The sequence below is a fragment of the Salvelinus alpinus genome, chromosome 16 (assembly GCF_045679555.1).
Source record: "Salvelinus alpinus chromosome 16, SLU_Salpinus.1, whole genome shotgun sequence".
In the NCBI taxonomy this organism is placed as follows: Eukaryota; Metazoa; Chordata; class Actinopteri; order Salmoniformes; family Salmonidae; genus Salvelinus; species Salvelinus alpinus.
In genome coordinates this window covers 23,677,568-23,698,027 of record NC_092101.1, presented here as the reverse complement: position 1 = coordinate 23,698,027, position 20,460 = coordinate 23,677,568, and the positions used below count along the sequence as shown (strand labels likewise).

The window sequence follows — 20,460 nt, the reverse complement described above, 5'->3', positions numbered from 1 at the left end:
ATGTGTGCCTTCATAAAAGTGTATTTGTGGAATTTCTTTCCTCCATCATTGAGCCAATCAGTTGTGTTGTGACAAGGTAGGGGGGATGTATAGAAGATGGTCTTTTACCAAATAGGGCTAAGTACATATATAGCAAGAACACCTCAAATACACCGGAGCATTTCAAGAACTTTGAATATTTCTATGCATAGTCGCAAAAACCATCAAGTGCTATGATGAAACTGGCTCTCATGAGGACCGCCACAGGAATGGAAGACCCAGAGTTGTCTCTGCTGCAGAGGATACATTCATTAGAGTTACCAGCCTCAGAAATTGCAGTCCCAATAAATGCTTCACAGAGTTCAAGTAACAGACACATCTTGACATCAACTGTTCAGAGACTGTGTGAATCAGGCCTTCATGGTCGAATTGCTGCCAAGAAACCACTACTTAAGGACACCAATAAGAAGAAGAGACTTTATTGGGCCAAGAAACACGAGCAATCGAAATTAGGCCAGTGGAAATGTGTCCTTTGGTCTGGAGTCCAATTTGGGAATTTTTGGTTCCAACCGTCGTGTCTTTGTGAGACACGGTGTGGGTGAACGGATGATCTCTGCATGTGTATTTCCTACCGTAAAGCATGGAGGAGGAGGTGTGATGGTGTGGGGGTGCTTTGCTGAATACACTGTCTGTGATTTATTTAGAATTCAAGGCACACTTAACCAGCATGGCTACCACAGCATTGTACAGCGATTCGCCATCCCATCTGTTTTAGGTTTAGTGGGACTATAATTTGTTTTTCAACAGGATAATGACCCAACACACCTCCAGGCTGTGTAGGGGCTATTTTACCAAGAAGGAGAGTAATGGAGTGCCGCATCAGATTACCTGGCCTCCACAATCCCCTGACCTCAACCAAATTGAGATGGCATATGTGGGAACTCCTTCAAGACTGTTGGAAAAGCATTCCAGGTGATGCTGGTTGAGAGAATGCCAAGAGTGTGCAAAGCTGTCATCAAGGCAAAGGGTGGCTATTTGAAGAATCTCAAATATAAAATATATTTTGATTTGTTTAACACTTTTTTGCTTACTACATGATTCCATGTGTTATTTCATAGTTTTGATGTCTTCACTATTATTTTACAATGTAGAAAATAGTAAAAAATTAAGAAAAACCCTTGAATTACTAGGTGTTCTAAACTTTTGACCGGTAGTGTACTACACCGTCTAAAGTCACCAAACACCCTGATTTTAGCACTAGACTAGAGCATGTCGTGTTAAGTACTTGATTTCGGATTTGATGTTCTTAATGGTGTGTATTGATCTTATTTATACAGGGAATAGCAGGCAATATAGGACCATGGGGTGAGGTGGGCCTCCAAGGGCCACCAGGGAACAAGGGGCCCCCAGGATTAGTTGGGCCCCGTGGAGTTGTAGGTTACCCAGTAAGTTACCTTGACGATTTTATTGATTGCTGTATTCTCAACGATTGTGGGGCGATTTACACTTTCTTTCATTTTGATGTCTTCACATTGTGAATGTCCTTAAATTCTAGGGTAAAGATGGACCACAAGGAGGTATTGGGCCAGTGGCAGACAAAGGGGATAAGGTACAACTATACTACTGTATATTCTGTCATTATCCATGTCATTGGGGCATCAGCTGTATCCAGTGTCTTTTTATAATCCTCTGAAATATCCTGTGTTTGTGCAGGGGTCCAGAGGAGCTATCGGACAGAAGGGAGTTGCTGGTGTCGATGGTGAGGAGGTAGATTGATTATACTGTATTGATTATTTAGTAATTCTATTTATTCTAAATCTAGATTTGGTAATCCAAAATACAGACATAACATTTTTGACTAAAGAGTCTGATGTAAATCCATTGATCCTCAATGGGTAAAGACAATGATTGCATAAGAAGGGACAAGTGTTGCTGTGCTTTAGGGCCCAACTGGATTGTGGGGGCCAATGGGGCCACCAGGACTTAAGGGGCTACCGGTGAGTATCACAGGATTTATTAATCATGGTTGACAATAACTGTGATATTCAACCGACAAAAGGATCAATATGACATTTTAATATCTTAGGGTGAAAAGGGGAAGATGGGCGCTCAGGGGGAAAGAGGTGGAAAAGGGATCCAGGGAGACAGGGGCAACCAAGGTCAACAAGGACCAAAGGGCCCACTGGGGAAAGAAGTAGGTGTTGTGTTTTTTCTAAAAATGTGATTGTGATGGCTCAGAATCAGTCTTCCTGTGAGTTTACAGTATATATCTTTAAAAAGGAGCTAATGCTGGTGTCCTCTGATTCACAGGGATACTTAGGGCCATCAGGGGACAGAGGGAAAGAAGGAGTTTCAGGACTCAAGGTGAGTCACAAACCATCAAACAAGGAAATTTTCTTCAACCCCACATAAATCCATAAATTTGATTGAAATGAGATGAGATTCCTGCCTGATTTCTGTGTCTCCTGAGGATGTGGATGTGTCTTGACAGGGCCAGCCGGGCATCAGAGGCCCTTCAGGTCTCGCTGGGCGTTACGGACCAGGGGGCAACACCGGAAGAGGCCGGGCCAAGGGAGAGAAGGGGCTCCCCGGAACCACAGTAAGTGTTATAGTACCACTATTTGTAAATATACAGTACAGTATGAAGCTGAAATGTTGCTGAGAAAGATGTTCTGGGTTGGGAATGAGTGTCTGACTGGTGTGTTCTCTCTGATGTTATAGGGGCCTCCTGGAAGGTTTGGGCCTACAGGCTTAGTTGGACCAAAAGGACCAACAGTAAGGATGGATTTCAAGGCACACTATTTAGAGTTCATTTAACCTGAGAATACATAATAGGACACTTAATGTCCTGTCATTGCAGGGTTTACCAGGAAAAAGAGGAGTCGATGGAAAAAGTGGACTTGGTGGACTTAAGGTGTAATGCACCATTCAATCTGTTACATTTACATGACCATGTTAGTCATTTAGCATATGCTCTTATCCAGATACCTTAAGGATGTTGAGTAATTCATATTGTTTAACCAGTTTATATGGATTTGAGTTACCATGATGCAATTTTAATACAATTTGTGTTTGATCCCAGGGAGATTATGGGGAGAGGGGAAAGACTGGGACTGGTGGTGTCAAAGGAGACGTGGTATGTTTTGCTCTGTAACTTTTAAATAAATAACAATTCAACTTTTTTCTCATCGTTTTAGCCTCCACATCTACTCTCCTTCTCCTTCCTATATGTTTTTCTCAGGGATTGCAAGGTCCAAGCGGGAAGAAAGGAGAGTCTGGAACAGGAGGCAAAATGGTGGGATATTTAATTTTGATTTAATACAGAGTTTACTAGCTGTTGTTTGATTAAAGTTTTAATATGTTTTGTGGATGTTTGTACACAGGGGACATTGGGAAAGAGGGGGTTCACCGGGTCTCCAGGAGGTAAAGGCAGACCTGGGCCTGCTGGTGCCCCTGGAGAGAAAGGTGGTAAAGGAATAGAAGGGCCAAAGGTGAGAGGTTGTGTCATGCAGTACACAATCCCTCTTGAAATATCACACTCTTAATATAAAGTGGTTTTGTCTGACCTGATTTTCTCATTTATCTTTGATGAAGGGATTGCATGGCAGCCCAGGAAAGAGGGGAGGCAGGGGAGTTAGAGGCAAACCAGTGAGTTTAATCAATTCTTTCTTTCAATGCTTGCTCTACACTCTACCAAACCCTTTCGCCACAATCAGGGTTGGGTAGGTTACTTTCTAAATGTAATCCATTAAAGTTACTAGTTACCTGTCAAATTGTAATCAGTAAGGAGTTTGGATGACCCAAACTCAGTAATGCAGTCTGATTACTTTCAGTTACTTTTGGATTACTTTCCCCTTTAAGGAATTAGAAGAAGACAAAAGGGATCCATCAAATGCATTTGGTGTGTCATCATAACAGTCTCTGACTTATTTTCAGACTTGCTCAGGTGGAACAAACTTAAACTTGCCCCTTTTTCAATGCTGAATTGAATGTCCTTGAGAAAACAGAAAGGTGTCGTAATGTTTTTTTTTTTTTTTTTTACAAACATCCTTTGTGAATTTAACATGTAATCCAAGAAGTTATCATCTAGTTTTTAAAAAGTATCTTTAATCTGATTACATTATTTTAGCTGGTAACGTAAATGATTACAGGTACAGTTTTTTGCAATCAGATTACATGTAACTGATTACATGTAATCTGTTACTCCCCAACCCTGCCCACAATGATTTCCCCCACAATGTACTGAAGCGAAGAGTCAATAGTACAATTTGAACTTTTCTTCTGTGCCAAATTTTCCTCCTCTTGCTTATAGGGAGAGGAAGGCCCATTGGGACCAGATGGACCAGTTGGAAGATCTGGAAAGCCAGCAAGTATCCCTATAGGGCATGATCCTATCACAGAAAATACAATATAATGTGTTATGATGATGTTGATCCTATTGATGTGTTTGTTACATTGTCTTTTCTATCTCTTGTTTTGGTTGTTATCTCAGGGACTTGCTGGTTTGGATGGATTGCTGGGGGTTGAAGGAAATGAAGGAGACAATGTAAGCATTGTCTGGTTCCCAAGCATAACTTTAATGTATATAGTTGTCAATCAGTAGCCCCAGGACATATTGTCTAATAGATCTTCCTTTGATTCTATTTGTCTCCAGGGTGATATTGGTTACAGAGGAACCCCTGGGAGGCCTGGTCTACCAGGGAAGATGGTGAGTGAAATACAGACTTAAGCATAGTGTTTTTAAGGCTGTATAAGTACACAGTATGTTGGAACTTGATGCATCCCTACTCTAATGATTAATGTTACAGGGTCAAAGTGGACAACCTGGATTGAGTGGTGGTCACGGAGCACCAGGGTCAAAGGTAAGACCTGTGTTCGACTAATTGAGATAGCCAACAGTGCATGTACATAGAAATACAACAAGAGCTATTTGGCCAAACATCTTTATTTTGCCATGGTTTACATTCAGAACCTTCCACCAATGTTTTGTCAAGGGTAATCTTGGATCAAAAGGAAAACGAGGACCTGCAGGGCCAATGGGGCCACGGGTAAACCAATACATGTGAAACCTTTACGTTCATGGTTATAAATCCCTGTCTATATTCTCGAACGTTTTTTCTTATGCTTGATTACTAAGCACTCTGATATTGCTATTTTGCATAGGGTATTCCAGGGTTTGGAGGAGCAAAGGGGAAGTTTGGCCAGCATGGATCAAAGGTGCTGTATATGTCTCAACATTCAATAACACCTACAGTATGTTATAGAGTAAAACAACAGTATTAGTTTTCTATGTGGTCACATCATCGCTCCTTTATATCTGTTATCTCTCAGGGTCAGGCTGGCAGCAGAGGCCTGGAGGGACATATTGGACCGCGAGGAATCAAAGTAGGTCATTTGGAATGTATTTGGAAATCAATGAACCACACCTCATATTTAGAGAGCAGATGACTCTTCAGTCTGTTTTCTTTTAGGGGAATCCAGGACTGCCGGGGAATAAAGGGCGGCTAGGTCCAAAAGGCATACAGGTTAGCTGGTGGTATCTCTTTTCCATATTAATTGTTTTAAAGGAACCAATCCTGATACATGTTGCACAACAGTATCAGCACAAATGTATTATCAGTTTATGTCAATGTATTGGTCATTTATAGGGAGACATTGGTCCTCGTGGTCCACCTGGGAAAAAGGGCTTCCCTGGTCTACCGGTATGTATTTTGTCCATATTTCACAAACCTTCTTAGAGTCTCTTCCAGTATAAATTTGCTAAAATTAGGACATTTTGAAGTCTTGTTTGGTAAATTGTGTTTGTTTTATTTTACAGGGTCTCTTTGGAAATAGGGTAAGTAACCATTTAGCATTCTAATGTCTATTGTTGGGTATATTTCCATGGTTTACATCTAAATCCACCATGCTCTTTGTAGGGAATGAAGGGGATACAAGGAATGCCTGGAGTTAAGGGACTGAAAGGTGCGCGTGGACAACCAGTACGTAGAATTATATTATTAATTATTGTCTTATGATCCAAATTAGTAACAGTAACTTAATCCTCCAGAATGCAGAGTACAGTACATAATGGATCCCATGTAAATGCAAGCCCCCATTTATGTCACAGGGAAAACCAGGTCCTCCTGGGGGTCCAAGAAACAGGCGACCTGGAGCCCTTGGTAAAAGAAGAGGATCCCAAAAAGTTGGTACCCGATTTATTGTAATCTATACCTCTTTATTATACCGTAAAATTGAGGAATCATACGCCACAGTCCACACTAAATGTTTCCTCAAAACAATTGCATAACCTGCACATAACTTGTTCTGGGATTCATCCGATGGCATTGAGGAGTTTATCACATCAGTCACCGGCTTCATTAATAAGTGCATCGACGACGTCCTCCCCACAGTGACCGTATGTACATATCCCAACCATGGGATTACGGGCAACATCCGTTCTGAGCTAAAGGCTAGAACTGCCGCTTTCAAGGAGAAAGACACTAATCTGGACGCTTATAAAAAATCCTGCTACGCCCTCCGACGAACCATCAAACAGGCAAAGCGTCAATACAGGACTAAGATCGACTGTGTGATCACACTCTCCATAGCCAATGTGAGTAGAAACTTTAAACAGGTTAATATTCACAAGGCCGCAGGGCCAGGCAGATTACCAGTACACGTACTCAGAGCATGCACTGACCAGCTGGTACGTGTCTTCACTGACATTTTCAACCTCTCCCTGACCCAGTTTGTAATACTTACATGTTTCAAGCAGACCACCATTATCCCTGTGCCAAAGAACACCAAGGTAACCTGCCTAAATGACTATCGCCCCGTAGCACTCACATCTGTAGCCATGAAATACTTTGAAAGGCTGGTCATGGCTCACATCAACATCATCATCCCTGACACCCTGGACCCACTCCAATTTGCATATCGCCCAACAGATCCACAAATGACACAATCTCTATTGCACTCCACACTGCCCTTTCCCACCTGGACTAAAGGAACACCTTTATGAAAATGCTATTAATTGACTACAGCTCGGAGTTCACCACCATAGTCCCCTCCAAGCTCATCACTAAGCTAAGGACCGTGGGACTGAACATCTCGCTCTGCAACTGGATCCTGGACTTCCTGACGGGCCGGTAGGCAACAATACATCCACCATGCTGACCCTCAACACGTGTGCGTGCTTGCTTAGTCCCCTCCTGTACTCCCTGTTCACCCACGATTGCGTGGCCGCGCACAACTCCAACAACATCATTAAGTTTGCCGACGACACGACGGTGGTAGGCATGATCACTGACGAACATCAACATTTCCCTCAACGTCAGCAAGACAAAAGGAGCTGATCGTGGACTACAGGAAAGGGAGGGCAGAGCATGTCCCCATTCACATCAATGGGGCTTTAGTGGTGCAGGTCGAGAGCTTCAAGTTCCTCGGTGTCCACATCACTAAGGAGCTATCATGGTCGACACACACCAACACAAAGGCTTAAAAGATTTGGCATTGGCCCTCAGATCCTGAAAAAGTTCAACAGCTGCACCACTGAGAGCATCTTGTCTGGCTGCATCACCGCTTGGTTAGGCAACTGCTTGGCATCCGACCACAAGGCGCTACAGAGGGTAGTGCGTACAGCCCATGACATCACTGGGGCTGACCTCCCGGCCTCCAGGACCTCTATACCAGGCGGTGCCAGAGGAAGGCGCAAACAATTGTCCAAGACTCCAGCCACCCAAGTCATACACTGTTTTCTATGCTACTGTACAGCACCAATTCACCAAGTCTGGAACCAACAGGACCCTGAACAGCTTCTACCCCGAAGCCATAAGACTGCTAAATAGTTAATTAAATAGTTAACCAAATAGCTACCTGTTCTATCTGCATTTACCCTTTTTGCACTAACTTTTTTGTTTCATCACATACGCTGCTGCTACTGTTTATTATCTGTCACTTTATTCCTAGTTATATGTACATATCTACCTCAATTACTTTGTACCCCTGCACATCGACTCGGTACTGGTACCCTGTGTATGTAGCCAAGTTATCTTTACTCATTGTGTATTTATTATTACTTGTATTAATATGTATTTTACTTTTCTATTATTTCTCTTTTTTTTTTCTCTCGACATTGTTGGGAAGGGCCCATAAGTAATAATTTCACTGTTAGTCTACACCTGTTGTTTACGAAGCATGTGACAAATATAATGTGATTTGATTGGATGATGTATCAGTCTTTATTTATTAGTAAAAACCCAATGTGAGTCGGTTTTTGGATGTCCCTGTTTTCCCAGCAAACTCGGGCCATGACCAGGAGAACGCTTACCTCACTGCCTGACCAGAACCCAAGCAGCTCCATCAGCTGGCCTCAGGGTACCAAAGACAGCCCTGCAACCACCTGCCACGAGCTGGGGCTGATTCGCCCACACCTGCAGGATGGTGAGTAGAGCTCAGCAGGTAGCAGTTAGACTGAACACTGAGCTGATGTAGGCAACAGATCTAGTGAAGCCAACCTCCTCTCGTCCTTTTTACAGCTAGAGTAATTTGTCCAGTAATGTGTTTTGTAAAACTAACAAAGTCGTATCTTTCCAGGACACTTCTACATGGACCCTAACCAGGGCTGCCCATTTGATGCCGTGCAAGTCTTTTGTAACTTCACTGCAGGAGGGATGACCTGTATACCTCCTGTCCAGTCACAGGTAAGTAGCTGGTCCTGACATCAGTCAGGATACTGGGGCAAGTGGTTGCACAGAATATCTGAGTATAAATTATTTATCTACAACTTTGCCTCTCTCTTGAGCAGAATATTAAGGAAGGCTTTCTAGTGAGCATCAACTATGGGTCACATCATTTCTCACTTACACGTATTGTTATCATTTTGAAAAGGCATGTTGTGGTTTATCTTTCTATAGATAATAGGAAAATGGGAACCAGAAAAAAACATGTCAAAAAAGTATATCCAGTGGTTTAGCCAGCTTGATGGTGGCTATAAGGTAAGACAAACTGCATGTTACATTTAGAATTAATCTACAACTACATTACTTTAACTGATCCAAATTATTTCTCTCTCTCCTACTGTAGTCTGAGTATGCTGGTCTTGATGTGGTCCAGCTCCGATTTCTACGGTTACACAGCCACTCTGCCTCTCAGCACCTGACCATCTCCTGCCCGTTTAACCACAATAGTAGAGAAATCAGGAAAAATGCAACAAACAGGGTTCTTCACTTTCTGGGAGACTCTGGTGGGGAGATTGGTTCAAGCTATATGACAGTATCGAGGAATGGTTGTGAAGTAAGACCCAAAGAACAATGTAACCCTTTATAACACACCTAGTACATTTGTTGTTTTATGTCAGCTACAGTACAACTCATTCTACACAACCATTGTAATTCACGGCCTGGCCACTTGATGTCAGTCAAGACCAATAAAAAGACTACAGGGCTACTGTGCAATGTGAGAACAATGTTATGTACTGTAATGACAGCCAGGTATTTTCAGCTTGTTTTCCCATGTTTGTCACTCAGGTGGAGGTGGAGGTACGAGTGAGGGGAAGCACAGAGATCCACAGAGGGGACATGGAGCTGCTGCCCCTCAGGGATGTTAGTATGGAGGGAAGGGGAGACCACTGGGACACAGACCTCAGAGCTGTCCTAGGACCTTTGTGCTTTTTGTAGCCTCAGCTTATCCATAGAGAAGCAGCTGTTTCTCCCAGAAGCAGCAAGCTCTGACCAGTGTATGGGTCAAGAACATTTGGGTGCAATTCCTCTTCAGGACAAAAGAAAGAGATATCATCATGTTGTGTGATCGCTGTAGCATTTGTGTAATTGTGATAAAAACTAGAGCTATATAATAAAATATGTATTTTAGAGTTATTTGTTAATCTTGTTATCATATGTGTCTTTTATAAAGAAAAATATAAAGCTGTTGTGTTGTTTGTATCTCCCGCATTTCTATTTTTTTGAATGATTCATTTTTCTTAGTGATGTACTGTGTGTGTATATATGCTTCATATTAGATTCATGTGGATGTTTTATTTAATTGTTAAGCTTTTGTAAGTAGTCTTAGCTATTATTTGATGTCTTGTTTTTTATTCCTGTCGACTAATACCTGAAGTCTTGATGAACACCAATATCTGGATGGTCTAAACTTCAAATTGTTATAAATTGAAACATTTGAAATGTCACTTCAGTTTACTTTACAATAACTTGAGCACACATTTTATGGTTTATACCTCAAATGCAGTAAACAGTAGTACACCCTGTTGTCACAAATGGAATTAACCATAATATGTGCAATGAATTATAAAAACTGTTTTCGTAAGATGATGGAAAACTGTTGTAGTAGGCTGCTGTATTTATTACATAACATCATTTGCAGGACAATAAACCCATACTGGGTAAAACTGTTCCTAACTGTTGTTCATACCGAGCACGTGCAGTAGGTTACACATTCATACATTGAGGACTTTCATGTGTAGGAATATGTTCTCTTGTGGTGGCACTTCCCCATTACTCATCCTCTCCTACTACCATGCCTTTAGACCAGGGGTACTCAACTACTATTTGAGAAAGTCCGGTCACACACATTTCCTAGGCTGCAGTTTTTAAACTAATTTCCTGCAATTCTACACATTACGCCATGTCTCGCGTGTTCATATGATACCTGAGTGAGTCAACAAAATCAATGTGGTCCCCCTGGGGGTCAAGGACCCCATAGGCACAATCTGGCCATGATAACTACAAATAGCTGATTAGCCTAATTTACTTAACATGGGCTAGTAGTTGATCAACTGGACATTTCTGACAGGTTATATACTGTAGTTTACAAAGACTGTTGTTTAACATTCTGTTATCAATGTTCTCTCTCACCATTCTCCGCGGTCAACATAACTTTGGTGATATTTTGCCTAAAGCTATGGAGGACAGTATCAGTGTGTCTTCTGACTGAGGTTTCTTACATGGACAGCTTGGCACGGAAAATAAAATGTAATTTCCCAAATTGCTCGAAAACCATGTAGACAGATTTAATTCACCACGCTATAGCACATGACTACCATTATACCAGCGTGGTCTCATAGATTAAACATAATATAGTAAACGTAAATCCAGGAAACTGACATTAGTATTATATGTTACATTTGGTATGGTTACATAAGACAGAAGCTTACTTAAGGCAAAAATGATATATAACGCAAACGTCTAGCATCCCAAAGGTTGCATGTTCGAATCTCGTCATGGACAACTTTAGCATTTTAGTATGCTGGGGATGACAGTGCTCTGCGCTGCCGCAGCGCTTTACCTAAGTTGCCCACCATTTCAGACCTGGATGGTATGGGTGGAGAGAGCAGCAATGGAGAGATCCACAGTAATGGTGCGAGAATGAAGCTTGATTAACAGGTGTCAGAGTTAAATGCAACACAGGTGGTTGAACAGTTGGAAAGTGTTTATGCGTATGAGTAAGAATGATCTATGTGGGGTGACATTATCAGGATATAGATGGGGCAATTCTTAGGTCATGGGTTGAGCTCTCAAATGTCATTGTTTTATTTCCACATAGTCAATGGTCAAACCTGTTTAAATTCTGAGTGAAGATAACCTGGATTAACCCCAAGTACAGTCATTCAGTCATGGGTGTGTTTGAATGGTTGTACAGTGGCACTTGCTTAAACCCCATCAGCTGTTTCTCACTAGTCATGTCTTTATAGTGGTTACATTTGTTTCTCAAGACCAGTCTTCAATGACTCTCAAATGACTAAGCGCCTCATGGAATTTCCCTGACCTGTCCTGTTGCCCAGTTCATTACAGAGTTTTTACATTTCTTATAAAATTATTTTTCAACAGCATTCAAAGGTAGGTTGTTGTCTGTAGAACTATATCCGTTTTAAAGTCTACATGGTAGCGTAACGCAAACGTCTAGCATCCCAAATATTGCATGTTCGAATCTCGTCATTGGCAACTTTAGCATTTTAGCTAATTAGCAACTACTTAGCATGTTAACTAACCTTCCCCTAACCTTAACCTTGCTAACAAAATAATGTGAAATGCTCTGAGACTAGGTTGCAGCCAGCATACTGGTCTGGAGAGGGAAACTAATAGGCCTAGTGACTATAGATGATTGATTAGGGGCCGACCCTCTCGTCATTTAGAGGCGGGGTGGTGGCGTAGAAAAAGAAGAGAGACATCATCGCATCACGTTTTTTCAACATTGAAGAAGTGAGAATGTGATGAAAATTGAAAGTAACAGATTAACACGGGGGTTCTTACCATACATTTCAAGACACGACTCAGTGACGGGTGAGTAGCATCAATATAGCTTGCTAGCCAATTCCTTATCTCGCTAACCAAAACAACCATCAAATGCCGAACTTGACAGGCAAGCTCTGCTAGTTAGCTCGCGCTTGACTGACGTTTTCTCGAGCGATGGAACCACAGAATTTGAACTCCCATAAGAACAAATATTTTTGTGACTTGATTAGCTCGATTGTAGCAAGTTTGTGACGTATGTCCAGGGCACATGCTACATAGCATAGCTTGTTGTTGAATACCTGGCACACTGTGATCACTGGCGCAAGCTAGCAACTTATCCATGACGGTTCGAACATTATTATATTATTGGCTCTGGACAAATCTCTGACTGCTGCCAGCTAGCAAGGTATGCTCAGCAAATCACAATCGTCCACTGACCCTCAACTAACTTTTTAACAGACCAGGTCTTTCAGTTCCAATTAGGTCAGTTAGCAATCAAGCAAGTAAGCAAAGAGATCATAGCTTGTCTTCCACTGTTTTTAAGCCCATTGATAGTTAGGTATACATTAATTCAAAATACATTCAATGGCCACTGATGATTTCAAATTTTGGCATTATCATGTTTCATAAGACTAGGAAGTTGAATTGTTTTAACTATTGTGTGGAGCTCCATCTAGCTTGTCAGGTGAATATGATTTGGTTTTGGATTTGTCCACTGTTGTGTGTGTACATCCAACAGGTTGTTCTCTTACAGGATGGAGAGTGGGGATGACAATGTCCTGCGCTGCCGCAGCGCTTTACCTAAGATGCCCACCATTTCAGACCTGGATGGTATGGATGGAGAGAGCAGCAATGGAGAGATCCACAGTAATGGTGCGAGAATGAAGCTTGATTAACAGGTGTCAGAGCTAAATGCAACACAGGTGGTTGAACAGTTGGAAAGTGTTTATGCTTATGAGTAAGAATGATCTATGTGGGGTGACATTATCAGGATATAGATGGGGCAATTCTTAGGTCATGGGTTGAGCTCTCAAATGTCATTGTTTTATTTCCACTTAGTCAATGGTCAAACCTGTTTAAATTCTGAGTGAAGATAACCTGGATTAACCCCAAGTACAGTCATTCAGTCATGGGTGTGTTTGAATGGTTGTACAGTGGCACTTGCTTAAACCCCATCAGCTGTTTCTCACTAGTCATGTCTTTATAGTGGTTACATTTGTTTCTCAAGACCAGTCTTCAATGACTCTCAAATGACTAAGCGCCTCATGGAACTTCCCTGTCCTGTTGCCCAGTTCTTTACATTTCTTATAAAATTATTTTTCAACAGCATTCAAAGGTCGGTTGTTATCTGTAGAACTATATCCGGTCTAAAGTCTACATGGTAGCGTACTACTCATTTGATCCTGTTTGAAGACGAAAATGGATTTAACCACACCCCAGCTAGCTCTGTTCCTTGTCCTTAAGGTTCCCTGAGACTGTGCTTATTATTTCCCATGGGGAATAATGGCCAATTGTCCACCCGCTATATTGATTCAGGCATTTATGTAAATATTTAACATGGTATTGTTTACTCATAGTAGGCCTATATTAATTCTCCTCTTGGGTAACCTGGCAACTGTATTGGTCCTGAAGTCATTTAGGATTCACATATTCCTCACTGGCACTGGTAGACTCTGGAACTGAAGGAATACGAAAGTCTGACCCACAATTTATTGCTTTTTGCATTTTCTCCATCTATTTCAGGAAAAATGGAAGTGGAGCGACTCATCAGCAAGAAACTCCAACTGAAGAGGAAAGCAGAGGTGAGACTTAAAACAGAATGTGTTGTCAGCAGGTCAAATGTGTTCTATTTTTTCTGAGCCTGTGATTAGATCCTGAGTTCTGATGTCAAATCCTCCAAACAATGTTGTCTGTTCTCACAAGTCACCCGTCCATTGTTTGAGTCCCAATGATTCAACAAACTCCTCTTAGTTCTGTCACTGTTTGTGGATGTGCCTAATCATATATTTTTTTTAACGTGTTTTGTGCCTTGCTTCTGCACTGCCAAATCCCTACTGGACTGATTCAATATTTTCCTTAAGCCTATGTGAGCTGTAACATTATCATTTTAACCTGGCGAGCTGCTTTGCCTTGCCTGTTTGTTTTCAAATCCTGTCATTATTTGTGCATTAGAAAAAGAGCTAACAACTAGCAGTGAGCCAACGTGACGTAAAAGGCTATTCTAATCTGCATCTTTCCCACTTTCATGCCTGGAGAATGGAACGATACAGCAAGAGGCAGTTCTGCTTTTATTACATCCAAACCCTTGTCTGATTTGAGTCCATGAGTATTGCATACCAGTGAGGAAATTACTGAAATGCATTGTAGGGGTCAACCTCGGTGACTGAGTGTCCAAATTAAAGTTTCACAATGAATTGGGAAGTGCAGACTGAAGAGAGCCACTTGAAACATGTATTGATGTATGGTGTAAATGGCTGAACTATGAAGTGTTATTCACATCTTATCGCATTATAATAGATGGGTGAAATTAACATGTCCTGTCTTTACTGTACAGAACACCCAAACCCAGAGAGCGCACTTATTTTCACACAATGTAAGAGGAAGAGAGAATGAGGAAGAGGATTATTGTTTTCTTAAAGCGATCTTTTAAGGGCTGTTTGTTTAGTATAAAGGTCAACTAACCTTTACCCTCATCAGCTGTTACTGTGCAAACAGATCAAATAGACAGAACAGTCACCACAGTCTTTCTGGACATGAGGTCATCATTAAAACATTTTTTTTTAAAGGGTCATCATTATCTCCAGCTACAAATGGTTACTTTCCCTTCTGACATAATGTTTGTCAATTTAATATTTGTCTTTATGATATGGATTTAAATAAAAATTCACAACCATCCTTTTCATTTAACTAAACCGTATGCCTTGCTGATTGTGGATGTGTCTCTGGTCTGCAGCACTTGAAGTCTGACCTGATGAGGCAGTTTGACTCCCAGGTGTTGGAGTTCATGGACAGTCTGATAGAGGAATCGGCCAGCCTGGAGCCTGCTCCTGTCCCTGCTGTCTTCTCCCCTCTGTCAGATAAAGAGAGGAGTAAGCTCAGGTATTGAGCCCCTCACTGCCCCCTTTTGCCTTCCACCATTCTCCTTTCTGACCTATTCTCTTACTATGTCAGAGGTCAACATCTATTTAACTAATATTTTGTCAATGTTTTTTATTCTATTAGGCATCTCCAAGGGTCATCCCAGGGCCAAGGCAAACAGTTTGTGGTCCGGAGGTCCTTGTTAGAGTAAGTGGCGAGTTAATACTAGACTGTGTGTGACTGCTTTTGACAAAAAGCTCCCTCATCGAACACTATATACATTGTGCTTAAACTGAAATGTTGCTGGTTCTGTGTTGTTTATCATGGTCTATGTCTCTTGTTTCACAGTGAGCTGTTTGAAGTGAACCACATCCGGACCATCTACCACATGTTCATTGCCCTGCTGATCCTCTTCATCCTCAGCACCCTGGTGGTTGACTTCATCGATGAAGGCAGGTGAGGTGTAACACTGATTCTTTACTGATCTCTCTCTTTAAATATAAACTACCACTTGTGTATTGACTCTTCATTTCCCCCTCTTCCCCAGATTGGTGCTTGACTTTGACCTGCTGGTCTATGTATTTGGACAGTTCCCCCTGGTGGTGATTACCTGGATCTGCATGTTCCTTTCAGTGCTGGTGGTGCCCTACAGCCTGTTCCACACCTGGGCCTCTCACTACCATGAGTCCAGCCATGGGACCCTGTGGTCTCTTATACTGGGCTCTCTCTTCCTGCTCTACCAGGGCCTGGGCCTAGGCTTCCTGCCTACCTTTGTGGTGGTGAAGAACAGCTTTCCCCCTGCATCCTGCTTCATCATCATCCTGGAACAGGTACTCCAAATGCAGGCCCGCCTGGGGCATGACATGTTCTTTGTTTTATTGATGTTCAGTCTACTGATGGACATGCATTGTGATTGGTTGACAACATGTGCTGTCTCCCTGCAGGTGCGCCTGATGATGAAGGCACACTCCTATATCAGGGAGAATGTCCCCAAAGTTCTGGCTTTGGCAAAAGACAAATCCAGTAAGCAACTACATTTTTTATGAATCATTTATATACACTATCTTACATTCTGTTTTTGTCTGTAGATGTATTCAATTCCCTTTTTTAAATTTAGTTTTTATTCTCCAGGCTCCTCCCCAGTCTCTCCACTAATCCCACAGCTGAGCCACTATATCTACTTCCTCTTTGCTCCCACCCTTATCTACAGAGATAAATATCCCAGGTAAGCAGAGGGGAATGACATAAGACCTAGTTTAAATTAACATACCTCTTGCATGTTACACTCGGCTGCAAGGGAGCTATTTACCTTTCTGTAAACATTCAAACTCTTGTTTCCCTCTGCAGGAATCCCGTCATCAGGTGGAGTTATGTGGCCTCTAAGTTATTACAGGTATGATTTGAGAATCTAAATGACTGCCTGAGCATAGTTGAAGACCTTGACCAGGAGATCAGTTCAGTTATGTAGTTTCTCTCTCTCGTCTTTCAGGTTCTAGGATGTCTCTTCTATGCCTACTATGTGTTTGTGCGCCTCTGCATCCCACAGTTCCGCAGCATCAGCCAGCAACTGTTTGACCTGCGGGCCATGGTCCTGTGTGTGTTCAACTCAATCCTGCCAGGTAACCCCAGTCAACACATCCTCACTTGCAGCTTGTCTCATCGGCATCACAGTATTCCTCCTGCATGTTCACTATATTGTCTTCTGGGTCACTCTGTCTGGATGATTCTGTTAGCTACCTACAACAATATTTGAATGAATGGAGGGTATTCATATGTCATCTGTGTGTCTCTCTGTAGGAGTTCTGGTTCTCTTCTTGGCCTTTTTTGCCTTCCTGCACTGCTGGCTCAATGCCTTTGCTGAGATGCTGCGGTTTGCTGACAGGATGTTTTACAAGGTACACAGGCAGATGCCTTTCCTCGGCCATATTACTAATTTAGTCAATCACTGACTAGATCTACAGCGCAGTAGTGCCACAGTGTTCACTACACTGCCTCAATCAGCTCTTTGCTGTGTTCTTTTTTTAAATATATATTGATTTTGCTTCACAGGATTGGTGGAACTCCACATCCTTTGCCAATTACTACCGCACCTGGAACGTGGTGGTACACGACTGGCTGTATTACTATGTGTACTGTGACTTCCTATGGGTGAGTGTTGTGTTATTGTTGCACTTGGCATTAATGTTAATCTCTCTGTTTTTACAATACTTATGAAGTATCCCTCCCATTGCTCTGTAACTCTAATCTTAAACAAGCAAGCCAGTTGAGCAGCTTTGATTTAATTTTGTCCATGCCCGTCTTAACCCTCTGGTCTGTCGTCTGTTTTTTTTTTTTCCTACTCCACTCCCTGACAGATGTCGAAGAAGAGATTTCGGGCGGCAGGCATGTTATTGGTCTTCACTATGTCTGCAGTAGTGCATGAGTACATCTTGGCGATCTGCTTCGGCTTCTTCTACCCAGTCCTCTTCTGCCTCTTCATGTGCTTCGGAAGTAAGACCATACCTTCATTACAATACAACAGACACAATATAAAAACAGAAGGTTTTTCTCATTTTGTAGCATTTTTCTGACTCTCAATCCTAACTGCTCTCATCTCCTTTACTGTGCTGTTCATCTGTCAGTGATGTTTAACTTCATTCTTCATGACCGGAGAAAAGGCCCAATTTGGAACGTGATAATGTGGACTGCTCTGTTCCTCGGTCAGGGGGTCATCATCTGCCTCTACTCCCAGGAGTGGTATGCACAGCGCTACTGCCCCCTTCAGGAGGTATACACCACTGCACATCTAGGAAAAACATTCATTTTAGGCTCATATTTCTTAGCTGTTCAGATCAAGGAGAGTAAATCTTTTAAACAATTGAGATGCAACCTTAGATCCAACCAAGTCTTTACATGCCATGTTTTTTTGTTTTGTTTTTAGCCCTCTTTCCTAGAGCTGCTGAAGCCGCGTTCCTGGAGCTGTCACCTCCAGACCAACCCAGCAGTCGACTCTTGAGGGGCTGTAACTGACATCACATTGAACTACTGAACCGACAACACTCGCCAATCTATTGAAAGTGTTTAGGAAGAGCACAACCTCCTTTTTCTTTCAAGACTTTTTACTTTTTGTTTGACTTAATTTTTTTTGTGTTCCACTAGTAATTCTGACTGATATTGAGAGACTGCTTTATTCATTTGAAAGGGCATGGAGTGAGTGAGACATATAATGGCCTCTGTCATTCACAAAGATGCCTTATTTATCCTTTTAGTTTCATGACAAACCTATTGGAAATCAGGGTAACATAGAGCACATATAAATGTTAACAGAATATTTTTTATTTTATTTATACTTTTAATTTCAGCCTGGATACAATTACCATATTCTTTCATTTGAAATGCACTTTCAATGCCAATATGGTAAATTGTAAAATTGCTGCTTTTCCCAAAAGTTGACCTCTTAGCAAACATGCAGTTTATATATATTTAGCAAATAATTTACTTAAAACATTTATTTTTATTTTTATGAACCCAGACATTTCAAATGTTCAGCCACTGTATTTTGTGTCGTCTAGTCTCCAAGGTGTTTTAAGTCATGTTGATGGAGATCAGGGTTGGGCTCATTTCAGAAGTTTGAAATTAACTACGATTCAACTCATGAGTTGAAATTAGAGTTGAATTGGCTGCACCCCACAGGATGTAGAGTTTGTGTGACAGAAAGTAATTCAAGGAAATTTCACTCGTCATACAACATGAGTTTCATTGAATCTCACAGTTCCAGATACCAAATAATAACTTTTCTCTGGAAATAATGTTTATAACCTTGGTGCTTAGAATAGCCAATTATATTTCTGCCAACCCTTTCATTTGTTTGGCTTCTTTTTGATGTCCTCAGGGTCAACTGCAGGGTTACACTAATGCATTCTGGGAAATGTATTTTCCTCATTGAACAAAATCAAATCAATTTAATGAAATACAATAACTTTGAATATTCACATACAGGTTTTGTTTCCCTTGATCGTTCAGTTTGTCCTGAAAATCAATTGTTTTAACAATTTTATATGCATGTATATAATGACATGTATCATGTACAAGATGTATATTTGTATAGACTACACCTAATATAGATTAGAGGCATTTGAATTTCTCTGAATTCAATTACATTTCCTTTCAGTCAAGTTTGAATTGCAATTTTGTATGCTGTTTACTATTTTAATTGGAATTTGAGGCATTCTCCATTTCAATTCTGAAGTGAGCCCACCCCTGATGGAGATGTTAGATTATTAAACAAAATTGAGATTAGTTTGCTCTGTGATTACTGGTATGAAGGTAAGATGTGAAGCCTTTGTCAGATGTGAAGCCTTACACACAAGATTAATGTTAATTAAGAATATGTATTTATTCAAAAGCAATATTGAAAGTGTTCCTTTACCAATCAAAAATTCCACACCTGACCTTGAGTTGGTGGAAACTGCACTGCTGTTGCAGCTGGCTGCTCCAATGTTGCCATTATCAGTATGACTGATGCGTGTATTGTTTATTTACTTACATCATTACACTAACTGTTGCCATTAATGCTGTAAATTAGGGATTCAATTTCAGCTTCAATCCATGAGTCTGATAGACTTGTCGTTTTGTGATTGTCTCTCTATGGATTGTCTATCTATGGAACAGTTTTTGTTTTTGACTCAAACCATGTATGGTGATAATTTAAACCACCAGATGGCGCTGTAATGTAATATTTTTGAATTCCTACTTGTTTCTCATGACAATCTATTTTACTCCTAACTAATTATTTAAGAAGGACCGTTAACAAAACATTGTTATATAGAGAAACGTGTGTTTGAATGTGTGTGTGTTTATATATATATATATATATATATATCCTATCAAGAGATTTTGTTGCAAGACTACTTCAGCCTGTATTGTAATTGGGACACTGTTTACTATTTGTGTTCGTATTTCAGTGGTTATTTCGAGCCCACTTTTGATATTATTATGATGCTCTTTTGATCATTTAGAAAATGAGTGATACTTTTGTTCAGATATTTCTATTTTTGAACAGAGATTGACATTCCTCTATTTTTCTTGATAAATTTATGGAGTTATAGTGTTTAAAACATTTATTTGGTATTATACGAGATATGTTGTATAATATTTACCATTACAGTGCATTAGGTATATGTCAGGTTGAAAA

At 41.0% G+C, this 20,460-nt stretch overlaps 2 protein-coding genes across 8 annotated transcripts in view; both read left to right on the top strand.

Annotated features, from left to right (window-relative positions):
- Positions 1-10,371, top strand: part of LOC139541166 (collagen alpha-1(I) chain) — a 32,179-nt gene extending 21,808 nt beyond the window's left edge. For 2 of the 3 annotated variants that reach the window (XM_071345497.1, XM_071345496.1), the window contains 30 exons: positions 1,317-1,424; positions 1,535-1,588; positions 1,693-1,746; positions 1,923-1,976; positions 2,066-2,173; positions 2,290-2,343; positions 2,471-2,578; positions 2,701-2,754; positions 2,840-2,893; positions 3,062-3,115; positions 3,221-3,274; positions 3,363-3,470; positions 3,574-3,627; positions 4,292-4,345; positions 4,472-4,525; positions 4,634-4,687; positions 4,788-4,841; positions 4,974-5,027; positions 5,143-5,196; positions 5,311-5,364; positions 5,451-5,504; positions 5,628-5,681; positions 5,798-5,815; positions 5,898-5,960; positions 6,089-6,163; positions 8,259-8,403; positions 8,557-8,663; positions 8,877-8,957; positions 9,046-9,255; positions 9,489-10,371. In XM_071345497.1, the coding sequence (XP_071201598.1) occupies positions 1,317-1,424; positions 1,535-1,588; positions 1,693-1,746; positions 1,923-1,976; positions 2,066-2,173; positions 2,290-2,343; positions 2,471-2,578; positions 2,701-2,754; positions 2,840-2,893; positions 3,062-3,115; positions 3,221-3,274; positions 3,363-3,470; positions 3,574-3,627; positions 4,292-4,345; positions 4,472-4,525; positions 4,634-4,687; positions 4,788-4,841; positions 4,974-5,027; positions 5,143-5,196; positions 5,311-5,364; positions 5,451-5,504; positions 5,628-5,681; positions 5,798-5,815; positions 5,898-5,960; positions 6,089-6,163; positions 8,259-8,403; positions 8,557-8,663; positions 8,877-8,957; positions 9,046-9,255; positions 9,489-9,638 (2,253 nt within the window). In that variant the 3' untranslated portion in view covers positions 9,639-10,371. Of the gene's footprint in view, positions 1-1,316; positions 1,425-1,534; positions 1,589-1,692; positions 1,747-1,922; positions 1,977-2,065; positions 2,174-2,289; positions 2,344-2,470; positions 2,579-2,700; positions 2,755-2,839; positions 2,894-3,061; positions 3,116-3,220; positions 3,275-3,362; positions 3,471-3,573; positions 3,628-4,291; positions 4,346-4,471; positions 4,526-4,633; positions 4,688-4,787; positions 4,842-4,973; positions 5,028-5,142; positions 5,197-5,310; positions 5,365-5,450; positions 5,505-5,627; positions 5,682-5,797; positions 5,816-5,897; positions 5,961-6,088; positions 6,164-8,258; positions 8,404-8,556; positions 8,664-8,876; positions 8,958-9,045; positions 9,256-9,488 lie in introns of those variants that run through there. The other variant, XM_071345498.1, reaches the window with a different exon arrangement.
- Positions 10,372-11,422: 1,051 nt separating this feature from the next.
- soat1 (sterol O-acyltransferase 1) lies at positions 11,423-19,259 on the top strand. 5 transcript variants are annotated; one of them, XM_071345493.1, is made up of 16 exons: positions 11,423-11,813; positions 12,964-13,082; positions 13,953-14,011; positions 15,163-15,308; positions 15,432-15,494; positions 15,636-15,743; positions 15,835-16,117; positions 16,232-16,310; positions 16,419-16,512; positions 16,635-16,680; positions 16,777-16,906; positions 17,085-17,182; positions 17,337-17,435; positions 17,642-17,777; positions 17,909-18,054; positions 18,208-18,757. In XM_071345493.1, the coding sequence occupies exons 2-16, from the start codon at positions 12,965-12,967 to the stop codon at positions 18,280-18,282; spliced, it is 1,680 nt and encodes a 559-aa protein (XP_071201594.1). In that variant the 5' UTR covers positions 11,423-11,813; position 12,964; the 3' UTR covers positions 18,283-18,757. The 5 variants fall into 5 exon arrangements, with proteins under 5 accessions (XP_071201594.1, XP_071201592.1, XP_071201593.1 ...); XM_071345491.1 differs by lacking the exon at positions 11,423-11,813 and adding an exon at positions 12,109-12,257 and having other exon boundaries at positions 18,208-19,259; XM_071345492.1 differs by lacking the exon at positions 11,423-11,813 and adding an exon at positions 12,130-12,257 and having other exon boundaries at positions 12,949-13,082.
- Positions 19,260-20,460: the final 1,201 nt, after the last annotated feature.

Coding starts and splice junctions, on each gene's coding strand:
- soat1 (XM_071345491.1), top strand. CDS start 12,965: ATGGAGAGTGGGGATGACAATGTCCTGCGCTGCCGCAGCGCTTTACCT. Junction 15,744..15,834: donor GACTTCATCGATGAAGGCAG/GTGAGGTGTAAC, acceptor CCTCTTCCCCAG/ATTGGTGCTTGACTTTGACC. Junction 16,513..16,634: donor TACAGAGATAAATATCCCAG/GTAAGCAGAGGG, acceptor TTCCCTCTGCAG/GAATCCCGTCATCAGGTGGA.